General features: G+C 42.2%; 3 protein-coding genes across 11 annotated transcripts in view; 1 reads left to right on the top strand and 2 right to left on the bottom strand.

The window, feature by feature from the left end:
- The window catches only part of klc1a (kinesin light chain 1a), a 45,703-nt gene extending 44,262 nt beyond the window's left edge, over window positions 1–1,441 (bottom strand). For all 4 annotated transcript variants that reach the window (XM_080784395.1, XM_080784398.1, XM_080784397.1 and 1 more), the window contains exon 1: window positions 969–1,441. The gene's annotated coding sequence lies outside the window, so the exon portion shown is untranslated. The remainder of the gene's footprint in view (window positions 1–968) is intronic.
- Window positions 1,442–2,414: 973 nt separating this feature from the next.
- On the bottom strand, window positions 2,415–9,600 carry coa8 (cytochrome c oxidase assembly factor 8). Its single transcript, XM_080783722.1, has 5 exons — window positions 9,389–9,600; window positions 5,725–5,922; window positions 3,714–3,777; window positions 3,447–3,537; window positions 2,415–2,566 (listed from the first exon to the last, which is right to left on the bottom strand). Exons 1-5 carry the CDS (start codon window positions 9,521–9,523, stop codon window positions 2,449–2,451), a joined length of 606 nt encoding a protein of 201 aa, XP_080639848.1. The 5' UTR covers window positions 9,524–9,600; the 3' UTR covers window positions 2,415–2,448.
- Window positions 8,913–20,596, top strand: bag5 (BCL2 associated athanogene 5). 6 transcript variants are annotated; one of them, XM_080783717.1, is made up of 5 exons: window positions 9,931–10,021; window positions 10,517–10,588; window positions 13,887–14,577; window positions 14,853–15,088; window positions 15,674–20,596. In XM_080783717.1, exons 2-5 carry the CDS (start codon window positions 10,557–10,559, stop codon window positions 16,212–16,214), a joined length of 1,500 nt encoding a protein of 499 aa, XP_080639843.1. In that variant the 5' UTR covers window positions 9,931–10,021; window positions 10,517–10,556; the 3' UTR covers window positions 16,215–20,596. The 6 variants fall into 6 exon arrangements, with proteins under 6 accessions (XP_080639846.1, XP_080639847.1, XP_080639845.1 ...); XM_080783720.1 differs by lacking the exons at window positions 9,931–10,021; window positions 10,517–10,588 and adding an exon at window positions 8,913–8,999; XM_080783721.1 differs by lacking the exons at window positions 9,931–10,021; window positions 10,517–10,588 and adding an exon at window positions 8,930–8,992.
- The last annotated feature ends 3,582 nt before the right edge of the window (window positions 20,597–24,178 follow it).

Here is a 24,178-nt window from a genome sequence, read left to right as displayed (position 1 = left end):
TCAGTGAGTGTACTGTAGACTCAGTCTGTGAATCTGTGTCCAAATCTGATCCATTCATAGGCACCTCTCAGTATTGGCTTTGAGGTCCCAGCTGTGTGTGCTACACTGGCCTCCACTGTCCCCCTGGCAGTGTCCGAGTCTGTCTCCTCAACACAGGAATCTTTCACAGCCAGGAGCGAGAGACGGGTCTCATCCCGCTTCAGCATACCAATGACAACTATCGAATCAGCATCTCGCTACACATAACAATAAAACTCCTACTTACTAACACTCTGCCAGTTATTGTTAATAATGTATCTCTACTGTATATAGTCCAGCACTAAAAAAGACTCAAATTACTGTGTGTCAAAGGTTTCTAGTTCTACTGAATATCAGCAAATGGATTAACCTGAAGAACCAGTTGGCTAAGCCCTCCTTTTGTCATGCAGGAAACACTCAGGTATCAATTAAAAAATAAAACAAATTTAATTAAAGCCTTTCTTGTTGATTTATTTTGACGTATATTTGATATATGTGTCTAGTTGTCTTTGCTTTGCGTTCTCTTTGGACCTTTAAAAACAACCTTATTTCATCAAAAACCCTCCTAACGAGTAACGAACGGCCGAAGGCAGCCCCCCCTGTTAGGTTCATTATACGTTGTAAAGGCTTACGGACTAAGTAGCCTAATTAAATAGGTCTTAATGTGGTAATTGTAATGAAGACATGCAGCCTCTGGTATCTGATAAAGTGACAGGAAACATACGGGTGTTGTAGTCCAATTACCCAAATACATGTTTTATGTTTACAAATCAATGTCACAATGAAGACAGGCACAGGGTCGTGATAGCATCATTATTGTGTAATTACCCCCACGCCCGTGGGCAGACACAGTGACATTTGCGTGAGACCAAATAATAATTTATACATTTTTTCTTGTTAGAAAATAGAAATGCACCAAAAGTCCAGCAAATAGACAGAGCCAGTCTTACCGTTCCTTTTAGGACATCCGTTGCCGAGGTAGAATGTAAACGTTGGGTTTCTGATCCTCAACTCTTCTGTAAAATATGTCTGTTTTTGTTGGTGTTGCCAGTCTTCTTCTGACTGGCACTATTTGTCAATACGGCCAAAGAATCCGACGTCAGCACGATATAGAACAATATCCTAGAAGAAGGTTGTCTTTCTGTGAGAAGGATTGATCCAGGTTTTGCTGCATTTAGGGAGCGTTAATGATGAGCAGCTAAGCTACATAGCTACATACCCTCCTTACTCTATCAATGGGTGAATTAAAGACCCCCATGGAGAGAGTACACCTCTGCTACTTCCATGACGGGAACATCTCGTTCAAACTAACTCGTAAACGTCTTCATTTTGACTGAAAACTAAAGTTGAACAAGCTACCCGTAACCCAGTAGTACCCACGAAGATGACAGCTCGCTTATTATCCAATATACATCCACTGGGCTCAGTGGGCTGACTGTGCGATGCGTGAAAATGGCGTTGCCCGGTATAGTACAGAGCATCCCATGGCCCGGAGGAACATTAAGCTGTGATTGGCTAGGCGGTTTTCACGGAAATCACTAGTGTTGACACAGGATTTCTTTTTTAAGCAATGTAAATAATATCAGACTTTACACTCAGTGTAAACAGACACCCTTTGCCATTGTAATGAGTACACAACAATTATTTATGGCTATATTTGCTGTGTTGAACAGTTTAACTTGTCAATCGTCAAGCATTTGCCTGACAACTCAACTGGCCAATCAAAACGCGACCATACCTTGGAGTTATGGGATCTAAACTCTACCCTCCCTTGATAATGATGTCATCGCACAGATTAAAGTGGTGGTGAGAGTTAATCTTTTTTAATTAATCGTATTTTGAGCCAAGTAACTTTTTTTTAATGGTTCCTATTTCATTATTCCTTATATACATGGTGATGTGATCAGAGCCATTAGTTTGTTTATATCTGTGTGGGTTTGGTTGTGTTATAATGACATTGGCTGTATAATCAAATAGTTCCTTTTCCTGTCCAGTCTCATAACAAACCAGTTGAAACCACAGGCCCAATGTCACAACAACCACCATTCAGTGGTTGTAAAATGTAAAATTGGGTGGGGAAGTGAATGAACAACACTCCCCTCCTTCAATACCCCAAGTAAAGTTAAATTGGGGCCAACTGCTTAGTGGCCATAGTAGGACTGTGAATGGTATGGGCCTATTCCCATGTGTGGATGTGAGTACAGTGTAAAATCATGTATTAATTTAATTCTGGTCCAATTGGTTCCATTTGTACACTCAAGAGTTAAAATTGATAAATTAGCGCTGAAGACTTATTTGACAGTGTAGTGTGTACAAGTGTGTAGTAGGGTGTTACTATACAGTAAGTAATGCATTAGTAGCTATACAAGATCAGACAATGAATGGATAGGTTGGGATTCGGAAGGTGGGCAAATATTTTATTTATTATTATCATGTGGCAGGAGTGTTTTTCTTTACACGTAGTCTCTCTGTGATATTCCTCCATATACTGTGAAGAACCACTCTGGCCATGTACAAGGTGATGGTGAAGTTTCGTTTGTACCATTCCCTGGTCATTGGAAAGGGGGGGGGGGGGGAGAGACAAAATAATGAATGTATTAAAAAAAGTAAGTAAGACATTAATCTGCTCTTGAAGAATATGATAAACAATGGACAGAGATACAAAATATATTGCTACTACACCCGATTACCAGTCACTTTTCTGGAAGCTCAGCTGTACATATTCTCAGATAAATATAATAATTATACTGAAACATTGTGACTTTGGAGAGCATGTAGACTGAGTCTGGTCAGTCCACACCAATGCAACTCCTTGCAACATGCAACTACTTGTAACCATTATCCCTGAAGGCAGTTGTAAGGAGTTTCATTGGTGTGGATTGGCCTTAAAATTGTTTTGTTGGAAGGAGTTGCATTGCTGCAGTCTGGCCTTAAGCCATAGAGCTTGCATGTTTTCATTTGCATAATAAAGTCACCCCAGCAATGCAATCTTCTGTATACTGTAGGCCCTACAGTAGGTAGAATCGATTGTAGGGGAATCAAGCCTCAAAAATTAATCATGTGGATCATGGGATCCACATGGGAATGACGTGGCTTCAGTGTGTATTTCAAAAATGCATGTGGCCAGCCTGTGACATCAATCATGAAGTATCTATGATGTCACCTACTGTATGTAGTATGTACTGTAGGATGTATGACAAATTTGGGCTTCAGCCTGATCCAAGCACCATTGACTTCCATTATACAATTATTTTAAAAGGTAATAGTATCAAACATATGTGAAAAAATAATTTGTGGAGGTAAATCATCCCAAGTGTATACAATAAATCTGATCCTGATCAGTACAGTGGTCTAAGATTTGCTCTGGACAGACACATAAAAGGATAGCAGAGCTGCGCAGTAAAAACAGAAGTAAAAACTAAACTTACTTGTTATAATTTGAATGTCTTATTTTGTTATTGTCCAGAAAGCTTTTGTAAAACACAGCCATTTCTTCACTGTTCAGTGTTCTCTTTCGTCCTGAGAAGTGGGAAGAGGCAAAGCAATTAATGCAACTATGCATTTGATGTATTACTTTGTGTTTTCCTTGCTTACTGTAAGTCACATCTTAATTATACATTTAAAAAATTGTTTCTCGGTTGTGTTTGATTTGAAGAAATCAGATATTAACAGTTTGGAATATTATGCCTCCTCACCTTGCTCATCACGCTGAGACAAGCCTTGTGCCTTCAACATAGAGGTCATATATGCGTCCTTCTCCTAAAAGACAAAAACAAACAATACTCTTAGGGTATATAATCACAATTAAATCAGGTGTCTTTTTTCAGATCATAATATTATAGATTTTATTCTAAAATAAAAATAAAAATAAACTTAAACTCTTTATGAAAATTTGACAGTAAAGTGATCATTCGTTAGTATGTTTACTTGTGCCCTGCTGCCCTCTGCTGGGGAAAACACCAAACTGTTTCTCATGAACAGAACAGGAACAATCACACACCAATAAATTCGAGTTCCACTGTGTCAATGAAATGATCAACTATAAATACAGTTGTTATGTTCCTAGTTTTGAGAGCAGTTGCTACTTAATCTGCAGGGATTGAGATAAACTAGGCAAAATGTATCCTCACTCAACACACCTTAACTGCAAACAGATATAAAAACGCATCCATGAGCTTGTCTGACTCTGGGTAAGGAGGCCAAAATTTTACTTTTTCAGAGTACTTAACTCCCCCCGCCTCTTTAAGGGTTCAGCCAGTTGGTGTGATGTATGTTGTATCTGTAATATTAGACTAACAGTCTCTGATACTGGCAGTTAGTGCCTTATGAAGTCGTAAGGATAAACATTACTTTTGCTGTTGAATATGTACATTAAGGGCTGTATTTTGCATGTCTTAAGTACCAGGTCTTATTACTTAACTTAAGACCTGGAGGCGTGGTCAATGCTCTTTGGCCACTCATAATAGCCAAATGGCATTGATCACGCCTCCAGGTCTTAAGTTAAGTAATAACACCTGGTACTTAAGACACGCAAAATACAGCCCTAATTGTGTTTGCACTTTTGGGTTCAGCTGGTTGTATGTTGTTTGTATTGACCCGGACAGGGGATGGTGTCACAGCAACGGACAGTATAAAAGTGACACTTCCGTTGTTTAAAGCATACAGCGCTGACGAAGGCCGTTAGCCAAAACGCGTTTGTTGTTGTGCTGCCTATTGCGTCATACCTTACCAGAATGAAACAATAAATAAAGTGCCTTAAAGCCAAGGACTAATCCATGAGTGCTGGTATTCTCCTTATTCAAATTTTAACTATCCATTAATCCCTCAGGGTGAGGTAATTGGTAACTCAAAGAATAAAAACTGAGTTTTAGGTCTCCATATACAGCACTTGTGTCTTGTTATAGAAATGTATATCATTTTGTATGCAGAATTGGACTTTTCAGGACCCACAATAAGGACCATCATACTCGACACTGAGTGATCGCGGATGATGTATGTCATTTTACTCCACTGTAAGATTGGGATTTCCACTACAATGAGTACAATCCCTCTAGTCGTTATTATAGAACACATTAAAAGAACATCATGATTTAATCTCACATTATACACAAAATACACAAAATTATGGCTTTTGAAATGATAAGCACAGCTTTAGCACCAGCTGACACCAGGTCCTCCAAATATACATATTTTATTTGTGTTAGTTTCTTCTATTTTATGTACTCTGTATCTTTTATTGTGTTTGTTTTGCTACTGAAACCATTCCAAAACAGGCAAAATCATGGCTTTTGAATTTATGTAGTATTCAAATAAGAACAGCTTTAGCACTGCCAGCTGACATCAGGCCCTCTCAGTACATCTCCATAAAAATCTACTGGATCACTTTGGAAACCATTCCTAGGGGTACTGTATAAATAACGTTTACTTACAGACACCAAAACCAAGAGTAATTCCAAAGGCCAGACCACTAGCAAAAACTACTCCAAACCAACGTTTTGGTCTGGATACCTGCCAATAGAGTCTGGAAGAATAGACCAGCCGCAACCCAATGCACTGTTCATTTAAAACCGATCTACTGTACAGTACATAGGGAATTGAAATGATAACCCTAGCAGTGTTTTTGTTGCACATGTTCTATACTCACAGAATTACAGGTGAAGTTAACACTGATCTACACAGAAACACAGCTACAATAACGGTACAAACCTTTCTAAAGGTAATGTTCTGCTTGGTCCAGAACTCATGGTTCCAATCCTCTGTCTCCTGCCTCAAGTTTCTCAAACATTTCTCCAACTCTGTCTCATTCTCTGGGATGCAATACACGATTGGCCGAAGGTTTGACACAAGGTCTGGTGGACCAATCCAGTCATGTGTGGAGTCAGGTGCAGGCCGGAACGTGGATCTCTGTGCAAAACAAGGAAAAGAAAAGGCAAGATGGACGAGACACTGTTGTTATTTGCCAGCAAGGTTTATGTTTGTCAATTGTCATGAGCTACTTTCTTAGTCAGGTCTCTGGTAGTGACAAAGACATTTAAATATAAATGTAATGAACCTTGTAAAATAAAAAAGGTTGAATAAAAAATGCAGTGAATCGGTACGGAAAACCCTGAGTCAAGTTTTTCAGTATCAACTTCCAACATACAACATCCAGTGCCACCACTGTCCTAGACCGTAAGAAAGCATTATTATGCAGAGTTGTTAGAAAGAGAAGTAGGGAACCCGGGAGCTGTTTTCAGGGGTGCCGTCGGGATGTAAAACGTGCGGGGACAGTATTTTAGCGGGGGGGGGGGGGGGCGTGAGTCATGACTCACATTGTTGTGTATTAGCCCGTCTGACACCTTGATCAAGTTGAGACTAAAGCCTTAATCACACCAAAGGGTCGAGACGTTTTTTTAGCGTTGTCCCAGCGGTGTGATATGTCCTGTTGCACGTTGGCGCACGTTGTACCAAGTGATTCAACACATGGAATTCAATGGCCCAAACCACACCAAAAGGTCACCATGCAACTCCTTGCAACCGTTTGGACCCAAGGAGTTGCATGGCGACCCTTTGGTGTGGATAGGGCTTTAGAGCAACTACAGACTTTACTGCACGTATGCAGCCAATACACAACAAGTCAACGGTTCTAGACCATGGCATGCACCAGCGCTGGTCGGGAAAAATGGCCCCAATAGTGGGGGGACATTCAGAATTTCAGACCCAAATGACCCCTCCCTCCGGTGCCTTTGGCTGTTTGTCTCCGTGACATATCAAGTGACAGGCTAGCGAGATGCCCAAGGCCATCTTGTAAATGCCATTACGCTACCATAGATTGAATAGCACTCACTGATGAAGGCAATTAGCAAGATAACCAGACAAATGTGGAATCACTCAATATGAGTGAGTACAATTTATTTATCAACCTCTGTCATATTATATGACAGAGGTTGACGAAGGTCTTAGGACTGAAACGTTTGTTTTTTAATTGCACTTTGAGCACAGAATACTTTATGAGCATGATAAAATAAAATAAAAAATATTTTCTTAAGTCTCAGTCTAAGGAGTTTTACTTCTAGTTTCTATACAGTGAGCAAGTCTTTTTCTGTCAAAGTTTCCCTCCATGACAGAGGTTGATAAATAAATTGTAGGCCAGTTTTCATGCTGGATAACTGACCTCCTTGCCAGTAGTGGCAGAGTACAGTCAGCTGGAGAATCGAGACTTCGAGAGTGTGACTGAAAAGGTGGGTTTTGAGGGAGGGCAAGTGTGGGGAAGCTTTTTGTGTGAGCTGGCAGGGGGGGGGGGGCAGGTTTGTTGTTTTGTCTTCGGGATATCCAGACGTTTGACCTGAGGGAATAACTTATCTTGTCTTCTGTTATGTTTTAATTTCTAATATCTATATACTATGCAATGGTATCTTACATACATGCTATGCTGCTGAATTGGGGCCTTGATTTATACTAAGAGTGACTTACATAGAAACCGGTGGATTTTATTTGTTCCGTGTTGCCTGCCACACAAGACCCTCATTTGCATACTGCGAAAATAGATCTACTGATGATGCAATTGCCATGGCTCTAAGTTCAAACTGCTCTTTCTCACCTGGAGGGGAACTGTAGTGTGTGAATGTGGACTAAACTACAGGTAAACCTCAGCACTCAACACAATAGCTGTGGATAGTCAGAGATCTGGCCAACATGTGCAACTGGATACTGGACTTCCTGTCAGCTGCTGGTTCTCGTTCCCCTGGAGAAGGCAGTGTACGGCACATGATACAGGTTGATGCAAATTGCAAATACATTCCTTCTATTTGCAATGACCTTTGTTGAAGGTGATTGAGAAAGTCAGCATGACAGGTTCCCAGACTGGCAGCACAGTCCTGGTGATGTGCTTTGCCGTTTTAACCAAATTCTGTAGAGTGGACTCAGTGGAGCCTTGGAAGCCTGGGTTCCAGCCTGAATCGCTATTTGATTTATTTATTTGACAGGGACAAAGCTCATTAATCAACATGTCAGTTTTCAACTCAATGTAAATGGGCCAGAGTTAGCCAAAGCTAAATTTCATCTGTAGTCCCTGGGCAGGCTCTTAAAAAATTAATGATAAAAGAAAGACAGAGTGTATAGTGTGCCAGCACACAACACCATGCGTTGATGCCATGTGTGCAAGCATCAAACACTATATCCATACAAAAACACAATACAATACAATACAATACAGGAACAGATCAACATGGTACAGGGGACAGAATAACTGCAAAGTGAAGTGAAAAATGACACCAGTGATAAATACTAAATAGTGCTGATAGTTCATGATTACAGATTCCGTAAATCTTTTTTGTCTGAGTAGCGACTAGCGAGTGACAAAACAGATTCACGGAATGCAGCGATTTAGGCTGGAACCCAAGCTAGAGCCTTGGGCTGTCTTGAGTTTTGAATAGAGCATCTTTCCATACAGTTAGCCATTGTCTCGCCACCTTAACAACTGTGCCACAGCCAACATGATATGACCACCAGCTCAGGTCCTCACTGACCCAGAGGATGAGGAAGTAAAAGATGTTAACTTTCCCTGCAGATGGTGCATGCCATGCATGGGCAGGCAGGTCAATGATTGCATGCAAATTTAAAGGGTGGAAGTAGCCTGTTCAAAGCCCAGACCCATGGGCAATATCTGTGCCAAGTTTGGATGAAATCGATGCCCAATTCTAGATCAAAATACGATTGTGTACCTGTATAGTGGCAACCCCCTGTGGGCTGATTTGGTAGCACACGGGTCAAATTATTAATCTATTCTTCACAATTTTAGTTTTGCAAATGCCTTCAACTCTGTTACACAATGTTTTGGACGTCGATCATCACGTGGTGTGGTGTAACTAGGCAGCTGATGATGCAAAGAAAGCAGCTTATCAAGTGTAAACAGACTCTACGACGTGCAGACTGAACTTGAAGACACAAAGACAGCACTTTTGAATTCAACACGTAGCGACACCACGGCAGACAGGTAGATGGTAATAACATCGATTTTAAATTAATTTTATCCCAGGCCTTGTTGATCCTTCTTTTAAGACCTGCTCCATGTGTTCATTCAAGCAACACCGTCGTACGACGTGTGCACCAGTACAAATATAGCAGCTCTACCTCTACAGCCCTACCCCCAGCTCTACAAGCAAGGCTATAGTTTTGAGCTTGTTGTTGTTGTAGCTCTGGTCATTTAGGCATGCGACGCCGTATAACAAAGTAAGTGTAATCTGGTTTATCATGAATACGGTATAAACGACCCATGAAAGGCATGTCGTACTCGTATAACGAGTTCCATATGGCTTGTGAATAAGGAATAAATGACGCATGAAACGAATAACTAACGTTAGTGAGTCGTGTTTACAGTTACACCACTAACCTTTGGGGCTGCTTTGGTCTGTTGTTGGGATTGGGAACTGCACTGACGACTGATGAGTGCCGACAACAAGGATCCATGTGCACCACAAGGACAGTATGACTTTCGTAAAAAAAATACCGCTGTTTTACAATGCATCGTAAATAAATCGATTATTTAAACATGGTACGATGTCTCTGTTTTAGTCACACCGTGTTGTCGGTGTCCTTGCAAGGCGTGTTGTCACGTGACTCCACGCATAAAATGTTGGACGACCAAAACAAACTATAGTAGCCTATCTTGTTGTTATTACATGATAATTATCTTCCGCGACCGCGATCGATTGTCCAATTGTAGATTCATATGTCTAGTATCAACCCGATCCTATAAATGTTGTGCGCGTTGTCAACTGCTTCGCAAGTTGACAATGTGGCAATGATGCCCGTATCATAAAACAGAACTGGGGGCTTTAGAAACCCTGTGTTAGTTTGATCCCATGACAAAGCCCATAGAAACTCCGTGTTAGTTTAAAGATAACGTAAAGTGCTCCCTTAGCAGTGAGAAGTGAGAACTGTAGCCTAGAGGCTAATGTTTAGCTCGAGTCTGAGGTGAGCGGCTCTCAACAACAATCCAGATGGCTGTGCGCTGGTTATGCAGGTAAAACAATTACATCTTATGATATATAGATACAGGTCTTAGGTTTTTAACAAGTTGGAGATGTGTAAAATAATGTACTGTGGTGGTGATCACTCAAATACATCAGGTCATATTATTCTGTTCTCACCACAGTTAGCTGAGCTAACAGTTGGAATAACGTTAAGACAATACAACCCACAGAACTGGACCGTATGGGTACTATTAAAGCGGACCCTTTGTTTGTTTCGGTCCATCAATGGTTTAATGTTTCACCGTAAACGTAAATACATGTAGCGTGTCGTTAAACGTCAGTTGTGAAGTTCCCACCCGACCGTTGGGAGCAGACTCAGTAAGAACCAGCCCAGTGGGTCCGTGGGAGGGAGGGGCGACACGCCAACCCGTCCGCATCCATTCAGAACACAACACACTTGGACCGCTGTCTGAAACAAACGCACACCCACGGAGCTGCTGCTGGAACTGTTGTCCATCTCATCTGGTGGCTTCATGTCTCTATAGGTACCCGGTCTCTGTCTGATGGAAACAGTCATCTGTAGAGATGTGCGCGAATGTCTTTGGAGTTTTGAAAAGGTGAGAAATAATGGTGCGCGTTTTGGGGGAAGGCGGTGTCGCTTGTTGTTACTGTACAGTGCACAGCATACAGCAACCTAGCAACTGGCGCACACACCCACACATACACAGATGGTGGTATGGCATGTACAGTTAGTACGTAACGTGAGTGTGAGGTTGAATGGTATGTCGCTACTGTATGAGATCTGTCTTCGGGGAAGGGTGTGAATGTGCATGATTCATCTTGTAGATTGAGCAGCCGGCCTCGTAACATCTGCCACACGATGACATAATGCGCAACGCTGTCTCTATGCGCGGTGGTGAGGTTTAGTTTGGAATCGGGGGGGAAAAAAGATTTAAACGGAGGTGTGCCTTTCGTTTTACTCTCGGATCATCATCATCATCATCGTATATTTGTGCAGTGTGACTCACGCATGGAAGTAACACCCGTCTTCCGCCCAATCCCTCTGGGCTACATCACCACACTACTGCCTGGTACTGGGCATGGTTTTTGGCTTTCTATCGAGCATCAAAGAGTCACTCACAATTAAGACATAATTGGCTTGTCTGTCTGGCCAGAGGTTTTGTCTACTTCTTGTCTACATATATGGTGTTTTCTGAACTCTGCACAGTGCACAGATTTAACCACCTCACTCTGGATGTGCACACATCCCTCTCTCCCTGTTACATAATGTACTTTAGGCAGGGAATGTTGATGCATAATCCTTTCAATTCTTATAAACGGTATTGATCATATAAATGCATACAAATGGTTTATTCTGGGTCACTGGTGGGCAGTGGTGGCAGTAGCTCTGGTCCATAGCCTTAAGGACTTCCCCCTTAGGAAGTCCTTAAGGCTATGTACCAGAGCTGTGGTGGCTTTATAAATATGCAACAGTCACTTAATCCGTAGCAAACTTGCTGTTCTCTTGTCTGATGACTGTCTTGTGATGCTAACTCTCGTCTGACAACTGTTTTGTAACCCACGGCTATAGTTAATGTGCTTTAATTTATTTGTGGCCTGGGCGCACATCTTCCATAGATTTCCTGCTCTGACAAGGTTGTTTTCCCAAAAGCTGTGATACTGAGATTTATAGGTTCTTAAAAAAAAAAAAAAAATCCTGGTGGATACACTACAGCACAGGTGAGGATTAGAACACACTATCAGATCAAAACATGTTTTACTATAAGCACAGAGCATTTACACCAACTCCTAATGGCATTGTGGTCGTCAAATAGTCACTCACTAGTCACATGATAATTAAATTAATGTCTTCATGGGTGGAATTACATCCTACTACACACAACCATGAGTAAATGGTCGATTTATATAGCGCCTTTATCCAAGGTGCTTTACATAGATGCATTACATTCACAATCATACACAGGTGGCAGATGAAACCATACAAGGCACCAACCTGCACCTGCACCAACCTGCACATCGGGAGCAATTAGGGGTTCAGCGTCTTGTTCAAAGACACTTCGACACTAACTCTGGGGAGCCCGGGATCAAACTGGTAACCTCACGGTTCCCATCCAGCTGCCCTACCAGCCACTATACCCCTGAGCCACTGCTGCCTACAGAGTCAATGGGTCATTGACTGTGCTTCTTAGAAGGGCTGGGCAATATATCGAGATATGATATAAGACTTGAGGGCTGATAGTGTTGGGGGGAGCTTTCACACGCATGCACACTCGTGCAGCTGCAGCACGCGTGCGTTCTTGTGGGGGGGGGTCCCCTCATTTATCCAAATAAAGCAGAACTAGTTCAACAAAGTATTTTGTCTTGCAAGTAGTGATAAATTGCAAATGGAGTTCATTGCTTGAGGCAAATTGAATGCATTTTAAATTAGGACTATCTTTTGACTGGTAATGTGACTGTGCTTGGAATAATATGTTCTTGTTTTTTTCCACTGGGCGGGTAAGAAGTAGGTCAGGGTAGGTGGGAGATATATTGTATTTCTGTTAGTCAACTTGAAATGTCTCGGGACCGACCGATGTTCTGGCCAATATATTAGCCATTTTTTACTGTTTTACTTTTGACATTATGCTTGTGGACGATTGTGGACACAGTGGAGTGTTTAGATAGGTTATGAGTACGTTGTGTATGTGTGAGTCAACCTAAATAAAACCTACTTGTTGTTCTAACCTCTAGTCATATGCTTGACAACCTTTACAAAGGAGATCTACATTTGCATAGATGTGGTTGATTAGATAATTTACAGGAATGTAAATTATATGATGATATTGATATGATGTAGCCATTTCATCATCAGTGTTCAAGTAAGAAGATTGTATATTAACGGTTTGTCACGTCATGTACAAACAAACCACTTAGTCACACTATGGCTGTTGAAACGGGTCTAAAATCCTCCCCTTAGTTTAGTCTAATTAGTTTAGTCTAATTAGTTTAGCCTGTTTGTAGGGCATGCTTTAATGAGTGGCCTGAGTGGATGGATATTCTCCCTATGAAAGATGGGTTGTCTTTGAACAAGTTTGTTAGCTTTCACTGTAGTGACTACAGTGAAAGCTAACAAACGTGTTCATGTTCAGTTTAATATAAGATATATAATATCTTATATTAAACTTGTTCAAAGATACCGGCTCGTCTGTGGTCTAACCACCAATTAGCCGGTCAGACTAATTGGTTCAACAAAAGACTTGCTGAATTGCTGTCTAAATAAGTTCCCTCCAGTTCAGCCACTGTGCTCTGTACTGTATGTGAGGTCCTCTCTGCCATACAGTGTGTCTGTACTGTGAAAGAGTGTACATTTATCAATATTGCATCCACACCACTGACACCAGTGTCACCAAGTCTAATTGTTGTGCATTGATTATTCTCTGTGATTAAACAGATTCTACAGCTGGTGTGTGTCACACAGTTTGACCTGCAGGCTGTAAGCTGGCACACTAATACAAACATGACCAGCAGGAGAACTAGGCTACAGTTTTGTGCCTTCATGTACGCTAATGTGTGAAACTTATTGCATCCCATGGTCACTGATCTAATCAGGGTGGGGAATTAACACCGTCCATCAGCCTATACATTGCTAAATCTTGTGGCTGGAAAATTGCTCTATTCTGCCAACCGTTTTGGATGGCACACATCCATTATTTGGAGGTCCTATCCTCTTCTAAAACACCAGGCTGGTGAAATAGACAGTAGCTGCTGAATTGTAGGATGAATCGGCCAAGTCTGTCGGCGCAGGAAAAGGCATCTGAGCTCTCGTTGTGCTTTTTGCTAAAATGAGGATCTGCTCTGAGTTACTGTTTATTGTACTGACATCCTTTGTGCTGCTGTGCTTCCTTGTCCCTCCAGCCTGTTTGGGAAGCCCTTTGATGGGGGGAAGAGGATGGACCATGGCGGCTCGCAGCAGCATGAACAGCAGCAGCAGCATCAGCAGCCACATCCAATGCATATGGGGCAGTACCACCAAGCGGGCTACCAGCCCCAGCACCCGGCCATGATGCGACTTTATGAGATCCAGCGGGAGGTGGCATCTCTCGGGCCTCAGGTCTGTACGTTTAGCGGCCTGCAGAACGACCGCGACTACAAGCGCCTGGAGCGCGAGCTGACGAGGTTGCTCCTGGAGGTCGACCAAGTGGACACGGAGGGCCGAGGTGATCTGCAGGGAGCACGCAAGCGGGCTGCCCAGGAGGTGGAGGGCTTGCTTCGATACCTGGAGGAGAATGCCACGCACCCATCACGCGTGGCCATCGAGGAGCTGAGTCAAAACGCACGCCAACTAATCGACGAAGGGGTAGTGGCACCACAGCGAGCTGGAGGTGTGCCGGAGATCAGTGATGGCCTGGTGGACTCACTGCAGGAGATTATATTGAAGCTGACCCAGGTCAAGACCGAAGCGAGGGTCCCACTGCGCAAAGCTCGCTATCGGGCGCTGACCCGGCTCTGTGCCGTCCAGGACATCATCGAGGGGCGAACGCGACAGCAGACCCTCTCCCTGCCGCTGTCTGGAGATACACATGAGGCTGTGCACTGTATCAACCAGGTCAAAACATGCTTTCTTTGTCTGGAGACTGGGTGTGGGGGGGTGGTTTGTGGGGGGGGGGGGCTCCAGAGGAATTTAAATGAATGTATGCTACCTTAGCCTACCTATCCACGTTGAAGCCTCTTTGTCAGCTTTTATACTGTCTAACGGGAGTGGACTGTCTTATATTGACTACAAAACTACAAACTGGTACTCTAACGATTCTATATACTCTACTCTGCTATACACAAACTAAATATAATCTCCACTCTCTCCACTCATCCTATCCTACACAGGTGATGGTTCAGGTGAGCGGTGCACGGAGCCAGCTGGTAGCCCTGCTGATGGGTCTGAGTGGGAGGGACAGCTGTGCCCACCTGTCACGCATACTGACGGAGCTCCTGGTGGAGTTGGATGCCCTGGACGTTTCTGGGAATGCGGCGATCCGAAATTACCGGAAGCAGGTAGTGGAGGAAATCAACAGCCTCCTCAAACATCTGGACCTGGAGGGAGAGGGGGATGACACACGCAGGTGGGTCTCCACCAAGGAAAGTTCTGAATTTAGTTACACCTTCAGGGGTCACGGTGGCACAGTCGGTAGTGCTGTCGCCTCACAGCTAGTAGGTCCTGGGTTCGATTCCCACTGGGGACGCTGTGGGCGCTGGGGGGCGTGTTCCCTCCTCCGTGTCATTCGAGGCGGGGTTGGCGAAAGGGCCTTTCTGTGTGGAGGGGAAAGGAACTGGTCCGAATAACGTGTTCCTTCCACGTGCTACGTCCGGCCGGGGAAACTCTCCCCTGTCAGGTGAAAAGAAGCAGCTTGGATTCCTCATGCATAGAAGGAACCATGAGGTCAGTCCACTGCCCTCCTCAGGTTGGCAGAGGAAGTGTAGCGCCCAGGATTACATTAGATAATTGACACTGGGTGAAAAATTGGGTTGCAAAATAAAATAAATAATTTAGTTACACCTGAAGTACTATACTGTATAGATGGTTTTCACGTTCCAGCCTTTTGTTTGGAAATTACAAGTTTTGACAAGTTGTTTTCACACACTTGGATCCTTGGATCTAGTATGAATGCCTGAAATAATGTGTGTGACTGTGTATGTGTGTCATCAAGGTACGACCTGGCCCAGAATGACTCCATCCGTGAGATCGAGGCTGTGCGCAACCACGTCGGCCACCTTCGGATGGAGGTCCTGAGGCACTGCGGGACCGGTGACTTCTTCTGTCCCAAAGCCGAGCTCCAGAGCGTGCTCACCCACCTGGACCAGGTGGATACAGCCAAGAACCCCTGCATCCGCGAGGCCAGGCGCCGGGCTGTATTGGAGGTCCAAGCCGTCATCACCTTCCTGGACCTCCGCGAGGCGTTGCTAACCCGCAGGCAGCCAAGCCCCACGGAGCTCCCCTCATACCGGGCCGTGTGGCGGGTGCTGGGCAGCCTGTCAGACCTCCAGGCTCAAGTCTTGGGATTCGATGGCAAGCGGGCCGACAAGAGCTACATGATACTGGAAGAGATGCTGACCAAACAGCTGCTGGCACTGGATGCAGTGGACCCACAAGGAGATGAGCCCACCAAGGCGGCACGGAAGCAGGCAGTGAAGTTTGCCCAAAACATTCTTGGCTACTTGGACATGAAGACAGATCAGTGGGAGTACTGAACATGATGGGACGTTATGACGTTGGTCACTGAAGTGGGCAGTACTGATTTATATGGACATTGATAATCTAAGAAACCCCTGCTTTTGTCAGGAGTTTCATGTTGATCACCGAAATGAGGAGTACTGTTACTGTTGTGGGTTGCAGCAGTCATCTTGGCAAGCTAAAAGGCTGGATGGTCAGGAGTTGATAATGGATTATATATATACAGTATATATACTGTATATATATATATATATATCGCTCTCAACAGTGTGCACAGGTTGTTTCTGTAAATATATATATTTAAAAACTCCCAGAATGCACTGCAGCAGCGCTTTTCATCTTCCATGGTTGTTGTTTGTAGCTGGCACCACCCTACCCTGCAAAGACATCAACAAGGAACTACATTTTTCTGAAATACAATTTGGAATCATAAATGTTCTTTGTAACATTTTTGTGTGCTTTTTGAAAAGGTTTACTCTGAATAGTTTTTTGGTATGTGTATGTGAGTTTGTTGCGTCATTGTCTTGGTTTGTGTGGTTGAAAAGCCTGCTGCCAAACCACTAAGCATTCAATCCGTTTAACATCTTCTTCAGACACCTGTTGATAACGTAACGCAAGAGTGATTGCGTGTTGATGGCAACACAGAAAGATCCTCAGTGTGAATTTAACTGAGTGTACAAAATAATGGATTTTACAGTGCGGTTACTTTGAGCTATCAGTTTCTAGTAATGTCAGTTAATGCGTGTTAAATACAAAAGTTTAAGAAGAGAATGATGCACTTTTGCATTGTTGATGTAAAGTTAATTATAGATTAGTAAAGCTGGGTGGGGTCTTTGAAAAAAACAAGTCGATACATGCCATGACATGATTTGTTTTGTTCATAACAGAATTTGAAGACATCACTTATTTGGAAAATCTAACAAAACAAATATGATTAACACTGACACAATTCATTTGAGCAAATATACAGTAAATGCAAAAAAGAAATGTAAAAGTAAAACCATAGCCTTGGAGGGAGAATTGACAATTCCCAGTGATATCCAGACCTGGCCTCTTCCAAAGCACATTTTTAATATAGAAACACAATTGGGGACATTACAGTAGGAGTAAGGTTGTCAACATTAGCAGTCATTGCAGGCAATGAAATGCTTGTATTTCAAGCTTTCCTCAGCAAAGTGAAATAGTAAAATAGTATAATATGAATATACAAGTAAGTACACAGTATTGAAGTATGGTTGGTCGCTATCTGTTCCTGCATGACCGTGATTGTTCTGGAAGCGCTTCTGTCCTCACTACAGTGGCACGCACCCCAAGCCCTGCACACAGCTGTCAATGGCAGGGAAAAAGCTTTTTTTAATACAGCTTTTTGCCTCTGAACTGTGACAGTGAGGTGTTGCTTGTTAACATTGAATTCAAACCTGTGTAAAGGACAAGGTGACCTCCACAGAGCCAGTGAGTCAGTCAGAGACATTACATCTTACTCTTGTGTATAAAAATATGCTTTCCTTGGCGTATGAGAGTGAAAAGGACCATAAATGCCCTTGCTGCTTGTATAGTTGTCTATTTGTGTATGTTTCCGGTGTTGTTTGTTGCAACTTTGTGTGTTTCTGCTTGGCTGTAATCAGTCAGGGTAGAAGACGTGAAAATGAAAATGTAGTTGTTAGATTTGTCGCCGTCGATGCTTTTTATGTTCTAGATTCCGAGGCCGCTAAAGAAGGAAGACCTGGGTTTGTGTTGGAGTGACAGATTAAGGCCAACCAAACACGTACGCAGGCTCCGTCAGCGAGGCAGAAGTAGTCGATAAGCGACAGTAGCCAGCGGTGACGATGATCTCTGTTGACGGAGCACTCTAACCTCAGCAAGTGGAGGGAGGAGATGTGAAAAGGGAAAGGAGCGAGAGAAGGGAATGATAGAGAGAAATTAGTTCCTAATCTCTGTGCCTTTATTTTCCAAACTCCCCTTTGACCTTTTCATTTAAAAAGCAAACCCTCGTCGTCTTAATGCACAAGAATGAGGAGAAAGCACTATATGTGTGGTGAAACCTTCTATTACCACCGTAAGAAATTTGCACTAGTTGATAGTATCGTTGCTTTTCCAAAATTCCAAAAGATAATCGAAATGACAGTGTTTACTCACGAAGGTAGTCATGTAGTCAAGGTAGTCATGTACTGGTCAGCATCCGTGTGTGTCACTGCAGCTTTGTTAAGTTCAGTCACCTCCCACACAACCTTCTAATTCTCTAGCCCTAAACTGCTAATAATCTTCACAAAGTACTATAGGCCTACTCTAGAAACAGAGTTTACGAAGGGCTTTACAACCATATAAAAACAAGAAACCGTAATAAACGTGTACAAAAAAAGAATACACACATTCAAAAGAGCAGTGCTTAAAAGTAAACTGAATAGTTTTGATCAAAGACCAGTCAGACTGTAACAGATATTTTCTGAAGCAGGACCATTACAGTCATCCTTTAAGATTGGACAGTTACGGTTACAGCCTGATCATTTTGCTAGAGGCGGTGATCACTATAATCTAAGATTTGGGGAACCTTTTCATCTCGTATCAACAGGACATCAGCTACAATGGTCTTGTAAATTAAATGTTTCTAATTCTATTCTATTGATAGTGAAAACACAAATGACCAAACGATTATTTCTGCTTACCCATGGTTTGAAACCAAACAAAGCCAGACACACATATTATTGCCGATTTCTTTGTTTGTATGAATGACATATACAGTACAGTCATACCTTGGTATTAACAGAATTGTATATGTTGCTTCCTTTATAAATATATCCATAGTGTTTATTATTTATCACCAGTCATTATATTCCATATACATTTGTTTTGTCCTGTCATTGTAGTGTGTATAGCTACAGTATGCCTGTATAAAGGGGTTTGTGAGTTGGTGGTTGATCACCCATTAAAGGTCACTTAATTAGACAGCAGGGTTATTATACAGTTGAGCATTACAGGTGACAGCATTACAATGATTGCTCAGCATATCTGATTATAGGTCTAATTGTAATTTGTTATAACAATGTACAAATTTATAATGTAATAAATGTATAAACTTTTTTGTTGCAGAATGGCTATGATACCAATTGGATAATTTATCTGGAATCAAATTATGGAATAGATCAAATCATAACACCCAACTCTAATCCAAGACATGTATTAGTCATCACCACCACGTCTTGTTCACCCCACTCACAGGTACTACAACCGCTCAGTGAACAGACTTGTTAAAAGTAGGCCAAGGTCATCTGAGTACCAGACCATGGAGACATTCCTTAAGTCTCATGTATTTAGAGCTGCGCCAATAGAGGGCTAAAGATAAAGAGATTTTGGTACAAGGTTATTGAAGACAATTATTAGTTTCATTCTTTCACATTTTAAAATGATTTTTTCTGTTTTGCAACTCATATCACTTTTAAGTTAAATAAAATCATACAAAATATATTGGTTACGTTCTGTGTAATTGAGGATACAATTATACATGTGTAATTTGTGGAGTTCTTGTTTTGCTTTACAGTGATTCACTGTTAAACTCTTGACAGGTGACAGGACAACAGCTACCATTAAACACAACAGTGCTATGGTCGTGTATTACTGTATGTCAGTACCAATTATCACTTGCAGGCCAGTCGTGTCAGTCATGTATTGTATGACTCGTCAACTTGGAAGAGTTTGATCTCAATATTTGGGCATAATGGGGACAGACACAGATTTTCTGGATTTATAGATAGAAGAGATAGGGGACTTAAAACAATCAGCCAAATGCTACTGTTTAAAGTTGTTCTACTCTACTAGCCACTTAGGCAGCTCACAAACCCATCATTTGGTGGTTCTATTCTACAAACCCAGTCAGCTTATAGTTTACTGTACCAATTTATTTGACAGAACATTTGGGAGTTCTTCATTCTATTCTCAAACTCTAAAACACTTAAATCTTGTCTGTCAACTGCCACTTACAGATGACTGAAAAACGTTCATTACAAAAGTAATTGTTCTGGTTGAATGTATTCATTTAAATGAATGAATGTTATATATGTTAATTTCCAAGTACCAAAGTTGATTTCTTTAAAGCAACCTGGAATCTTTTGAAAAATATTGGTTGGTTTGCCTTTATATATATTTATGTAAAAACAGGAATGTGGAATGTGAAAAGGTCTTCTTTTTTCTTCGTTTTTAAGAATTCAAATATAAGATTTCCTGAGTCGCCTTTTGACTACATTGATTGTGACTGGCTTTCTGCTGTTTCCAGTTGAACATGATTTGCTTGTATAAAAAGCTCACTGAAACTGTACAAAAACAACTGCTGTGTGAATGCTTCCGACGATTGGGTTTGTTTGAATTTGTATTTCTCATTCCGAAATAAATACAGCGTGTCTTGAAATCATGTTTTTTTTGTTCTATTCCTGGATCAAAATCAAAACTGCTCAAGGAATAATCATAGTACACGTTTGTGTGGGTATAGTGGCTGATTTAAGTAGATTGCCAGTTGCCAGATGTACAATAATTATTTTACCCAATGTTAGATGTACAATCAATAATGCCGAAATGTACAATAATGACGCCATATCACAAAAGGTGCATGAATTAAATAAAATTCCCTGGCTGCTGATTAGGCTGTTGAAACTCCACTGAGCTTAGAGGCAACCTGTATGCTCAGGGGGATAATTTTAATCTTGACCACCAATTTGTGTCAGATCCTGTTTCTAGGTAAGACAGGACCACAATGGAAACAATTCAAACCCTTAGGGTTGTTTGTGTTACCCTTTAAGCATCATCGATTGTGTAATCGTACTACTGTACTATTTGCAAACTGTTAATGTATCAATCAATCAAACATTTGACACAATCTAAATATCTCAATAGAAGAGCAGGGAGACAAAATACAACCACCCCAATTGTATAAGACAAGTTATATTATATTAACAAATAACACAGTACTATATACTATAATATCATACAGATTGACATCAGTAATAGTGAGGCTTTAAGCACGCATGCATGTGTGCGCACACACGCACGCACGCACACACACACACACACACACACACACACACACACACACACACACACACACACACACACACACACACACACACACACACACACACACACACACACACACACACACACACACACACAAACAATATTGTGCTCCCTGTGTAAACAGTAAACACTGGGGCCTTTTTCAATGCCACCCCAAACAAAGGTACAGTAGTAAGACTAGCTACCACTGGAAGCAATGTTAGTGTTATAGGGTGACATTTCATAATGTGTCTGACAGAAGGTGATTTTATGTGTCTGTCTGATGATCATGCTCGATCAAATCAAACGTTGCTCTAGGTTACTCTTTATTCACCCTCCTTCCTTCCCCTCGATTAACTCTGAGGGGAAACAGTTACAGTATACAATGTATACTGTAACTGTTTCCCCTCAGAGTTCATAACCAAGCTCGGTCTAGGGATCAGCTGAAACAAGAAATGAACGTAGCTTGCAGAGTTAGTTCAGTCAGGTTACAGGTATACTCAAGAGGTTAATACGCTGCACTATGTGGGTGTATTCAGTGTTATGCAAGACCATTATGTCATACTGATGTGGAAATCAGCTGTCCAATTTGGGGGGGTAAAGCTCACCTAAGTCTGCGTTCTTCATTTATGCATGTGCATTCCTGTTGTTATGTATCGCCAGTCAATTGAGAACCAGCTCTCCTTTACAATGACGACCTGATTACACTGTACATAACGTACATTTGAACACAAAAACATAAACAATTCAGACTGAACAAGTACAGCTATATGTCAAAGTATTCCATACAAGACATTTAAATCGATCAAGTGAAATCAAATCTATGACAAATATTTGTCCAATCTATTCGTGACTTATCTGACTGAAATGGTACAGTCATATTATACCAGCTTGTGGCAAGCTAAAACAAATAATAACCTAAAGCAAACAGGGAAATAAACAGGTTTTCCAACGGTATAAAAATGATTGCCAAGAAGCATTTTTACAGTAGAGAAATGCCAAACAAATTGACTGATTAATGATTGTATAACGCCCAAGTCCCTATATACTTGGGTGATACTGGTTGCCGAGGAAGTTCAGACGTGTGATCAAAATAACTGATGTCCAAAAGTCCAAAAGTAGAAATTCAATTATATTTAAAGTCCTATACTTTGTCATACAAAATAAACATAACATAAATCATCAAACGCACAAGATAGGATACAGATCACCAGCCCTCGTGAACACAGTCAAAAACTGGTTTACCTCTGCCACTGGCAACACCTGTGCCTGATTAGGGCCAGGGTTAAGGTTAAATACCCTCCCTCCCTGTAACCATGGCAACATAGAATGGCAAATTGACAGGAATCATGGAAAACAATATGGTGGCTCAAATGGCTCTTACAATGATTATAGACAGACGGACACATGGTTTCAGTGTCTGGGAGAGCAAATAAATGGGTGAATAACATGTGGTTCAATACCCCTGGCCTGGGACAAGACTGCAGTCACGTTTCACATTCTCTCCAGGGGATCCTATGAGGAAGGGTAGCTCACAGATGGACGGACCGCGTGTGAGGTCAGATGACCTTTCTCACTCTGAGGTCACTATCGATGAGTCACTTTGAACTCCTTCCAAAAGTGTATAAAAGTCTAGCTGTACGTAGTTGTTCGGAATCCCCCATAGCCCTATACTTGGTCTTCTCTTTTTTCTTAACCGGAAATAGGAGATCTACAAGCTTGCGAAAGTGGACTCCTTGAAACACTGTGCATGACTATAACACACATATACAAAAATAATAGTATATTCCCTGCAATACCATGTGATATATGTGTGTGGGTGCGTGCGTGCGTGCATGTGTGTGTGCGTGCGTGCTGCAGTGGTCAATGGGTCTTCTGTCTGTCTGTCTGTCTGCTTGTGTGCGTGTGTGCGTGCGTGGCATAAGTGATGGGGTGGAGGGCAAGTCCCAACGGAGCCTGAGATGCATTTTAATGACTCTTCATTGTAAACAGGACGAGGGTGGCGTTTGGACTAGCCCAAAATGTGAACTCTCGTAGACGTAGGCTATTTATCGATTTTTTCTGACATTTTCAAAATGTCAGACTCGAGAGTTCAGATTTTGGGCTAGTGGTTGGACCATACTCCTCCTGAACGGTGCCATCTCATTCTCAACAGTCTTTAAAACTTGAGCCCCAAGGTTGCACCAGGAAGACAGATAAAGTAAACCTCCCATTTGGCCAACAGAGGGTGCCATATAACAAGCTCTGCCGGTGTTCTATGTCGATGACATTGACCTAGTCCTGTCAGGGAGGGGAAAGAACAGTGCAGGGCGAGGCTCTCCCTAGTCCCTTCACATATTGATGGCTCCTGCACCCAATAACGTGATTGTGCCGGAGCGAGGCCATTGGCCATTGCATAAGCTGCCACACAGAGGTGACAAACGCTCAGAGCAATTTGCCGCATTCATGATAGCGCAAATCACCACTAGTCCCCAATGTCTAGCGAGTCTCTGGGAGAATAGCCCCCTCGATGCATATAGAATGATAGACTGTAGATTCCACTGTGTGCATGTAGGCTACTCTGGATTGACAGAGTAGGCCCAGATGGGTAGGCATAGATGAGGACAGGAATAGCAGACATCTCTCCATCATAGATGGAGTCAATTTGCAGGATGCATTACTGGATTGCAGTCCCGGCGTTTAACCCGGGTTAAACATCCATTCAGCTCGCCGTTCTAATTCCCTACGGCTTCAACAGCTCCTCTCCCCCTCCTCTCCTATTATAGAGTAAAGCTCTTCTATGACTGTTATGTAACTTCTGTCCTCCCCTCCTCCCTTCTGCGCCATTACACAGCTTATACAAAGTCATGCAGCAACCCACTCCATGCTGCATGACATAACCACATATTAAAAATAATGACCTCTGTCTGTGGCTTTTATGTCCCTCCAACTGTCCTTCCCT

Source organism: Protomyctophum bolini (genome assembly GCF_963924005.1).
Source record: "Protomyctophum bolini genome assembly, chromosome: 15".
Classification (NCBI taxonomy): domain Eukaryota; kingdom Metazoa; phylum Chordata; class Actinopteri; order Myctophiformes; family Myctophidae; genus Protomyctophum; species Protomyctophum bolini.
The sequence above is the reverse complement of the archived record's forward strand: the minus strand, read 5'-3'. Positions and strand labels throughout refer to the sequence as shown.

Bases quoted from the DNA above. Each gene is read 5' to 3' on its own strand.
- coa8 (XM_080783722.1), bottom strand. From the start codon at position 9,523: ATGCATTGTAAAACAGCGGTATTTTTTTTACGAAAGTCATACTGTCCT. The intron at 3,778-5,724 runs GTTTGTACCGTT...TTTGTCTTTTAG, and splicing joins AGAACATTACCTTTAGAAAG to GAGAAGGACGCATATATGAC. The intron at 2,567-3,446 runs GTAAGTTTAGTT...TCCAATGACCAG, and splicing joins AGACATTCAAATTATAACAA to GGAATGGTACAAACGAAACT.
- bag5 (XM_080783717.1), top strand. From the start codon at position 10,557: ATGTGCGCGAATGTCTTTGGAGTTTTGAAAAG. The intron at 14,578-14,852 runs GTCAAAACATGC...TATCCTACACAG, and splicing joins CTGTGCACTGTATCAACCAG to GTGATGGTTCAGGTGAGCGG. The intron at 15,089-15,673 runs GTGGGTCTCCAC...TGTGTCATCAAG, and splicing joins GAGGGGGATGACACACGCAG to GTACGACCTGGCCCAGAATG.